Source organism: Ammodytes marinus (genome assembly GCF_949987685.1).
Source record: "Ammodytes marinus genome assembly, chromosome: 6".
NCBI lineage: Eukaryota > Metazoa > Chordata > Actinopteri > Uranoscopiformes > Ammodytidae > Ammodytes > Ammodytes marinus.
In genome coordinates, this window is record NC_137235.1 from 32,244,088 (window position 1) to 32,253,762 (window position 9,675).

General features: G+C 37.9%; 1 protein-coding gene across 1 annotated transcript in view; it reads right to left on the minus strand.

The window, feature by feature from the left end:
* LOC307251898 (neuronal membrane glycoprotein M6-a-like) overlaps positions 1–9,133 on the minus strand; it is a gene marked incomplete at both ends in the record, with an annotated part of 35,744 nt that extends 26,611 nt beyond the window's left edge. Inside the window, one exon of the mRNA XM_080029344.1 lies at positions 9,097–9,133. Within this exon, the coding sequence (XP_079885470.1) occupies positions 9,097–9,133 (37 nt within the window). The remainder of the gene's footprint in view (positions 1–9,096) is intronic.
* Positions 9,134–9,675: the final 542 nt, after the last annotated feature.

Below are 9,675 nucleotides of genomic sequence, written 5' to 3' on the forward strand. Positions count from 1 at the left end.
AGACACTGCTTCTTTTAATGTGCCTTGTTGCTTGGTTACAAACTCTAGCTTAACAGCCATAAACCAGGGCATGGGTCATGAACTGCGGCAAATGCTCAGGTTGGAATGTTTATCAGATTAAGGTGTGTACATTCCACAATAATGGGATTAAGATTGAAATACTCCATGTGAGTTATTCCGATTATGGTTTATTCTGACTATGAGTTTATTCTGATTAAGGTGAGAGGAACTGATATTTACATGGCAATGTCTTATTCTGGATATGACCTTAATGGGTTAATAGCGGAGTATTGCTGTGCATGTAAACGTAAACACTGTACTAATGAAAATGACTCGAGACCAAATCATTGACTAGAGCAGTGGTTCTCAATTATTTTCTGTCATGCCTCCCCTAGGGGACAGATTTTTTTTGCGCCCCCCCCCCCCTAAATTGAAATACTGTTGAGAACATGCTAATATTTATTTATTTACTTATCTGTACAAACCCACTGTATGAGTTTCTGGCATGAGCATTCTGCATACAGTCACCTTATTATCAAAATAAAAGTTAGATTATAAAATTAGCTGAGATAACTTCTGCAGCAACTTAAAACAAATTCAAAGTTCAGTTTATTAGCTCAATTTGTAACATTTAAACAAGACTGCTCAGTCTGTGTGAATCTCAGGACAGAGAAACAAGAGCAAATGATTAACTGAGGTTTGCATTTCATTCAAAACATTTTTAAACTGTAAACATAGTGAAGGTGGTGTTTTATTATTATTATAGGCCAATATGCCTTTTGTGATGTGATAACCTATAATTCATTAATGTAATTATTAGTGTACTTGCTTGATTTCTTTTTAAATAGCCTACAGAGACACTTGGAGACACATGTGGACATGTATTTACTGCAAATCGCGGCCTTTCCCGCGGTTATGACCATACACAAGCACACATCGCGCTCGCTAGCACAACATTGTATTTATTTTTAATTTTTTTATTATATATATATTTTTTGGTCAGTTGGAAATCAAGGCCACCCCCCCCCCTGACAACTCAAACCCCACCGTTTGAGAAGCACTGGACTAAAGAAATATAGACGGACAATCTGAAGTTTACAGTGGAAACCTCAACCAAACAAACATTCTGATATACTATAGATAAAGAACCTGGGATTTCCAGTGTAACCCTTCAAATCCTCTGAACTGCTACAGAAAAAACCCATCCAAATTTCTCAGTGTGTGTGTTTCACATTTTGAGATTAGAATCAATACAGAACATGAAACTTTAATGATCTCTGTGGCCACTTTTGGTGTTTGTTATTGCAGCAAGTACTAACAGAACTACACATCCCACTGATCATAGAATTCCATCAATATTTGTATTTTTCAGAAGTGTAATTTTGATCAAATCCGAAATCCGATTTATTTCTCCGGTGGAAGTGGGATGATTTTAACATTCCGATTACCTGGCTATCTTGCATTTTCTTTTGCCAAGCAAAGAAAATGTGTGGACACGGCATAATTATCTCGTTCCCACACTGGCTTGAAACAAAATCAGTTTTCTATAACCACTTTGACTGAACCGAGCCATGCCGAGCCGCGCTCAGGATGGATCTACTTTTGAGTAAGGACAAAGTGCGTCGGCTCCGCCTCCAAAACGAATCAGTGTCATCAATCAGTGACCCCTGACCCTCTAGCTATATGTGAATAGCCTCCGTTGCTCAGTCGGATGAACCAGACATCCCAAATAAGAAACCCATAGCCTATTTCAGTTCATAAATATTTGCACAATACAGTGTCATAGAAGCCAAAATAATGCCCTGCATAGCTATCTTAACTACTACAATCACATGCCAAATAACGAGTGCTAAAAAAAGAAGAAAAAAAGTCTGCTAGCTTAATGCTAACTTATGAATGGAAAATGGAAACGTGATTGACGCGCTAACAGAAAGCAGGATTTTCGCTGGCGGTTTTAAATTATACCTAATTAAAAACCATGGACATATAGGGGCCGGGGTCAGTGGTTTTCTACTTCTTTTCAGGGCGGCACATCATTTTTTTACTTTATGTTTTTATTAGGCTAACAGACAGTTGAGCAACGGTAGGCTACACTCTGTGGTTAATATATTCATACACACAAGCCCCAGAGGGCAGTGCATCATCAGAATCAGGAATATTGTATTGATCCCTGGGTAAATTCCATTTGTTACAGTTGCTCCAATTTACAACCCCAATTCCGAAAAAAGTTGGGACGTTATGTAAAATGTGAATGAAACAGAATGTGATAATATCCTAATCCCTTTTGACGTGTATTCAATAAAAAACAACACAAAAACATCATGTATTTGTTTAAACTGATTTGTTTTGGTGCATGCAACAAGTTCCAAAAAAGTTGGGATATAGGTCATGTTTACCATTGTTTTACATCACCCTTTTGTTTAAAAACTATGAGTAAGCGTTTGGGAACTGAGGATATTAATTGTTGACATTTTGAAAGCAAAATTATTTCGCATTCTTTCTTGAAATATAATTTTAGTTGCTCAACATTCCTGGGTCTCCATTGTGATATTTTAAGCTTCATAATGCACCACATTTTTTTCAATGGGAGACAGGTATGGACTGCAGACAGGCCAGTCTAGTACTTGCACTGTGTTCCTATGAAGCCAAGCTGTATTAAGACGTGCAGAATGTGGCTCTGTATTGTCTTGCTTCAATAAGAAGGGACGTCCCTGAAGTAGACGTTGTCTGAACCTGTGTGTACTTTTCAGCATTAATGTGCCTTCATAGATGTGAGAGTTACCCATGCCATGGGCACTAACCCACCCCCATACCATCACCAGCGCTTGCTTTTAAACGTTATATTGGTAACAATTTGGCTGGTCCTTTTCCTCTGGAGCCCAGAGGACAAAAAGTCCATAATTTACAAAAGAACATTGAAATGTAGAGTCGTCAGACCACAGCACACTGTTCCACTTTGAGTCAGTCCATCTCAGATGAGCCCAGGCCCAGAGAAGTCTGCTGCATTTGTGGATGTTGTTGATAAATGGCTTTCACTTTGCATGGTGGAGTCTTATCTTGCATTTGTGGATGTAGTGATGAACTGTGTTTACTGACAATGGTTTTCTGAAGTGTTCCATGACCCATGTAGTGATAACTTTATAAAATCATGTTCTTTTTTAGTGCAGTGCCACCTGAGGTCATGGGCATTACATTTGAGCTTGCCCCTTATGTGCAGAGATTTCTCCAGATTCTCTAAATATTTAAATTATATAATGGATTGTAGATGGTGTAAACCTTAAATTATTTGCAGGAATGTTGTCTTTAAACTGTTGGACAGTTTTCCTCTGCAGTTCTTCACAAAAGTGTTGAGCCTCACCCCATTACTGCTTGTGAAGACTGAACCTTTACGGGATGCTCCGTTATATACTATACGATAATATCACCTGTTACCAGTCAACATGTTTATGTGTGTAATGTTCCAAACAAGTATTTTTTTTAACTTTTTTTAACTTTTTTTGAAATGTGTTGCTGGCATCAAATTCAGAATAAGCATATATTTAGAAAAAATAATGAAATAGATAGTAACACGTACAATATGTTGCCTTTGTATTGTTTACAACTAATTGTATGTGAAAAGGATTAACAAATTATAACATTCTGTTATATATACGTTATACATAACGTCCCGACTTTTTCGGAATTGGGGTTGTAGAATAGAAACATGTAAAATAAATAAGTGTAAAGAATATGTGCTCAAGGCCACTAGGTTAAACCAACAATAGAAATCTAACAATATAACACAAGAATACGTTGTAAATAAGAAAGTTAGTATGAACATTATTATACAATATGTTCAAATGCAAGTACTGGAAGTAACTGAAGTATATTAGAAATGTAATATGTACAATACTTAGATCAGAAAAGTGATACAGTGTAAGTAATGGAAATAACTTTATGTTAATGAGATATGTTGGCATCATATCAATACTACTGAAACAGCGATGTAATAATTAGTGATGTGTACAGTAAAATTATTGCACTGAAGAAATATTGCACATGAAAGTAGATTTCAAATAATAAATAATAATAATAACTAGAACTGCAAGCAGTTATGAACGGGGGCCATGCCTCCAACGCAACTCGGGACCCGAGCATCGTCGACTGCGGCGACGGCCGCTCACTTCACAGAATCTGGGGATGTAACATTTTTGACTGTGGGATGTTTGGTGTGGGAGTTATTGGCCAGCATGTCTGAATATTTTTGTATGCTGAGAGGGCAGGGGCCTGAACTAGCCCTGCTTGGTTTGTCGCGCAGACCTACGGTTTGTGCTGTGGACTCACTTTTACACCGAGAAAATAAAAAGAAGAAGAAGAAGAAGAAGAAGAAGAAGAAGAAGAAGAAGAAGAAGAAGAAGAAGAAGAAGAAGAAGAAGAAGAAGAATTAGAAAATCCTCCAGAGATTTTAAAAGTACAGATGTAAAAAGCCCTATATGGACTAGAAAGGAGTTGAAGTAGCAATAGAAAGGCACAACTGTGAACTTTAAGCGTTAATATTGTTACTGTTTTATTATTGTCTTTTGAATGCATGTTAAGCACTTTGTAACTTGTTTTAGAAAAGCACTTTATAAATAAAGGTGTTATCATTATTATTCAGAGAATTTTGAATCAGAGATATTGACATCCATGTCAAGTTGAAGTCATGCTGCATGATAGCCATATGTGTTGTGTGTGTGTGTGTGCGTGTGTTTGTGTTGACTTTTGAATGAGAAAGAAGTGACTCAAATGCAGCTCATTCAGTCTCTGTGCCTCACCTTAACTGTCAGCCTTTGTGTTTTTCTCTTTTGGCTTTGCCATGTTTTAAATGTCCATGTCTATCATAAACTACATCCTGTCATTTCCCCATGGTTAGAATTCCGGCTGGGAAAAAGGACTTTAACTACAGAGCAGCACAGTTAATATTTCATTCCCCCACCTGCCCTTTCAATATTTACCCATTACTTAGCCTAACTGAAAGCACCTTTAACGTCTTGCAAGATCAATGTTTACTTCAGCAATCTATGTTAACGTTAAAATCAGAACATCAATGAAACTTCTTCCATGATAACACTTCTTACCACATGATGGGCAAAGTTGGGCAACTAGCAAAAGTTGTTCAGCAAATATCCAGTATGTGGATGTGTAAATTATTTTGCGCAGGAATAGCAATGGTGCAGCATCCAGACAGTATGAAGGTGGAGGTAATGTCTGGCTTTCATTATTCACACTATACTCTTCCATTGCACGACACCAATCAGCCATATCATGTGACAAATTCAATTCTCTGGCTCGGATTAGTGTTTCATTCGTAACCAATTAACCAATTTAAGATCATTAATTGAATCAATTCTACTGATTCAAGTGACTAGACTTGTATAATAGAATGTATGCTGCTTACTGTAATAAATGGTAAATATTAATATTATCCAGAATTTAGAAATGTTGCAGTTTTGCACAGCTCAATTGAATATCCTTCATAACATTAGCCAGGAACTGTTTCAGCAAAACAATCAGTGTTAACAGACAATTGCCCAAAGTATTTGCAACAAGCAGTTCAAAAAATTCATCATCCTATCCATAATACATTACATCCCAATTCCGAAAAAATTGGGACGATATGTTATATGTATATAAAAGAGAAAGTGATAATTTGTTAATTGTTTTTGTCATATACAATCAAGTTGAAAACAATACAAAGGCAATACATTTTATGTTTAACCTATTTATTTCATTGTTTTTCGTAAATATATGCTTATTCTGAATTTGATGCCAACAACACGTTTCATTAAAAATTGGGACAGCGGCTTTAAAAGATTGCTAAAGAATGTTAAAAAAATTAAATAAAAATTGAACATTACTCACATAAACATGTTAACTGGTAACGGGGGATATTATCATGAATGGATATAAAGGGGCATTCATCCAGTAAAGGTTCAGTCTTCACAATCAATAACGGGGTGAGGCTCACCACTTTGGGAAGAACTGCAGAGGAAAACAGTCCAACAGTTTAAAAACAACATTCCTGCAAATAATGTAAGGATTTAACCATCTACAATCTATAATATATTTAACATATTAAGAGAATCCGGAGAAATCTCCACCCTTAAGGAGAAAGGTTAAAAAATGACCTCAGGTTGCACTGCTTTAAAAAATAACATGATTTTATAAAGGATATCACTACATGGGCCTTGAACACTTCAGAGAACACTTTGTCGGTTTATTGCTACTTTGTAGACTCTACCATGCAAAGTGAAAGCCATATACAGTATATCCACAATGCAGCAGACTTCTCTGGGCCTGGGCTCATCTGAGATGGACTGACTCAAAGTGGAACAGTGTGCTGTGGTCTGACGAGTCTACATTTCAAATAGTTTTTGTAAATCATGGACGTTGTGTCCTCCGGGCTCCAGAGGAAAAGGACCATCCAGATTGTTACCAATACAAAGTTGAAAAGCCAGCGTTTGTGATGGTATGGGGGTGGGTTAGTGCCCATGTCATGCTGAAAAGTACACACAGGTTTTTGGAGCAACATGCTGCCATCCAGATGTCTATTTCAGGGACGTCCCTTCTTATTTAAGCAAGACAATACAGAGCCACATTCTGCACATCGTAATACAGCTTGGCTTCGTAGGAACAGATTGCCGGTATTAGAATGGCCTGTCTGCAGTTCATACCTGTCTCCCATTGAAATAATGTGGTGCATTATGAAGCCCAACATATCACAATGGAGACCCAGGAATGTTGACCCCATCTGAAGTTGTATTTCAAGCAAGAATGGGAAATAATTTTGCTTTCAAAATGTCAACAATTAATGTCCTCAGTTCTGACAGAGGCACAGAAAATGGGCACGTCGAAAACATGCTTGTCTTTTTGTAAAGAAACTTTAAAAGATGAAACTCGGGACTGCAGCAAAACTATCTGTGTGGTTGCTGCGTATAAAGAAAAGCATGTTTGACGTGCCCATTTTCTGTGCCTCTGTCAGTGCGCAATCGCTCCAGTCATCCCTCCAAGCGCACAATGGATGTGATGAAGTAGTCTGCTATTACTTTGGGATCATAATTAGTTTTGTAGGCCACCATCCACACTACTTAGCGACTCAAACCATCAACACAGCCATTGATGCCAATGTCGTATGGCTTCCTCCTAAAGAAAATGAAAAAACTTCCTCCTAATGATTTTTCTTTCCTTTTTCTGGCACTAATACTCTTCCGTAAAAATGTGTTTATATTTACAAAAACAATGAAGTTTATCAGTTTAAACAAATGACATATGATGTATTTGTACAGTTTTTTATTGAATACACGTCGAAAAGGAAAGAGTACTGATCACAATCTGTTATAGTCACGTTTTACATACAGTAACCTCCCATTTTTTTCCGAATTGGGGTTGTGAAAATATTGCATAACAAAGTCCATGTACATCTTACAGTCTAATAAATTCACATTTTACTCCATCTCTCCTTCTCCCACTGTCCTGGCACATCACACACCTGTATTGTGTCAACTGTGTGTATCCCATTTATTAAAAACTAGAAGGAGAGGCAGACATAGGGTGGAAAGCAGTGAAGATGGAACGAATATTGTGGGCTAGAGAGCAGTTGAATGGATGAACAGAAGGAGTGGGGGTGATAGCCAAAGTAATACAAAAAAATAAAAAATGGCTGTAATGAAAGATCTTGTTTGCTTGAAAACATCACGCTGCCCCAGTCAGCCTTCTGCTAAAAACAGGTCCCTGCCACATCAAACACATGAATCCACCCTATCAGAAAACAAAAGACCATTCCATAATGCTTGTATACAGTGTTTAAATAGAAATAATGCAAATAATGGTTTATTTATCATGAGAAACACCTCCATCGTCGTTCATACTGTATTTCTGGATCGGCACTGAATTTTGCACTGCCTATGTCTGATTTCAGACTGAAGGTGGGATGAGGAAAGTGGACACGCCCATTTTTTTTTTACAAACGAAAACAATAATATGGGAGGATGCAATAAAAGAAAGGTATGCAACATCTACCAAAGAAAAACAAAGAGCGAGAGATTGGCTATGATTTAAATTAAATGTGCAATATTAGTTATAGGCAAAAAAAAATGCTGTTAATGAATGGGGACAAGAGGGCGGTAATTGACAGAGTGAGTTGGAGGTGAGCGACAGTCACAAGAGAGAGAGAGAGAGAGAGAGAGAGAGAGAGAGAGAGAGAATAAGACAGACAAGGAGAACAAAAGACAAGATTCCTGCACAGGCAAAGAGACAAACTTACAGATCCATAAAAAATGCAGTTTGGAATATATGAAATCAGAATGAACCAAAGACACACATACACAGAGTGAGAGAGAGAGGTTCTGACGATAGAGGTATACAGAAAATGGAGGGAAACGGCAAGGGAGCTGAAAAAAAAAGGAGAGGGAGAGCGGAGAGAGGGAAAGCCGTTCAGACAAGCGTGAAGCATCAACAATGGACGCTAAACAAAAGAAAAATCCCAATGGAGGCATCAATCACTGCCCCACTTAGCCTTCCTCCCTTGGATTTTTTAGGCTTTATTTGCAAAGGGGTTTTTGCACTGTGCTCCCTCTTTCTATCGCCCTCCACTACCCACCCCCCACTGCCACTCCCACCTCCTCCATCCATCCATCCATCTGTCCGTCCATCTGTCCGTCCTGCTCCCAAAAAACAACACCAATGTCTGCTGTCTCCCCCCTCACGTATCAGCCCAAACAATCTGCTCATTTATCAATCTATTCATCGAACGAGGCGACATCAAAAGGGGGTTGTATAATCCGTGCAATTATCATAAGCATAAGACGTATAGATGGCGTGATGAAAATTTTGCGCCTATCTTTTCAGTCGCTGCTGGGAAGAACAAAGAGGGGAAAAATGTGAATTGGGCCAAGAAAATGTAAAAAATGACATACAGACGGACAAGAAAATCAATGTTTTTTTTTACGCGGGACATGTATGCTGTCTTCTTTCAACACACACACAAAGGAATCCCATGACACCGAGGATGGATGAACAGAACAATGGCACGTCTGATGGAGAGAGATAAAAATCAACAAATTGCTCTTCTCGTCCTACCTTTCTGGCTTTGCGAATCATCCATGTTTTCCTCCATTGTGGCAATTTATAGTCCCTTTGTCTGTTTTTTTAAATGTGACGCTGGTTAAAAGTCCCTCGCTGGCTCTCAGCACAGTGTGTGTGTGTGTGTGAGTGTGTTGGAGGCTGTGTGTATGTGACTGTGTTTTTCCCTCCCTGCAGATGATGGAGGCTCAGGGAAGTCCTTCTCCCTCTCTTCACTCTGCCTATCTGCTCTCACCATCATATCTTTGCTTATCATTCTCCAGATATATATTTCTATAAACATATTTCTTTAACTATAGAATGGATCAATAATAGGAAAGGACGTATTTGATTTTCATTTGAATCATTATTCCATCAGATTATACAAAAGGTATATGCAGGCTGACACTCTACAACAAACTGTATTGTGGCGGTACAAATTTCAGATGTTTTTCAAACCTGGACAATGAGAGAAAAAACTGTCTGCATGAATATATCATAATAAGAAATACTGTATATTCTGCCCCCTGTTCTTAGGAAATAAATAAATACTTTTATTAATGAGGTGAAGTGACTCTTAAAATATGCTTATTTGCT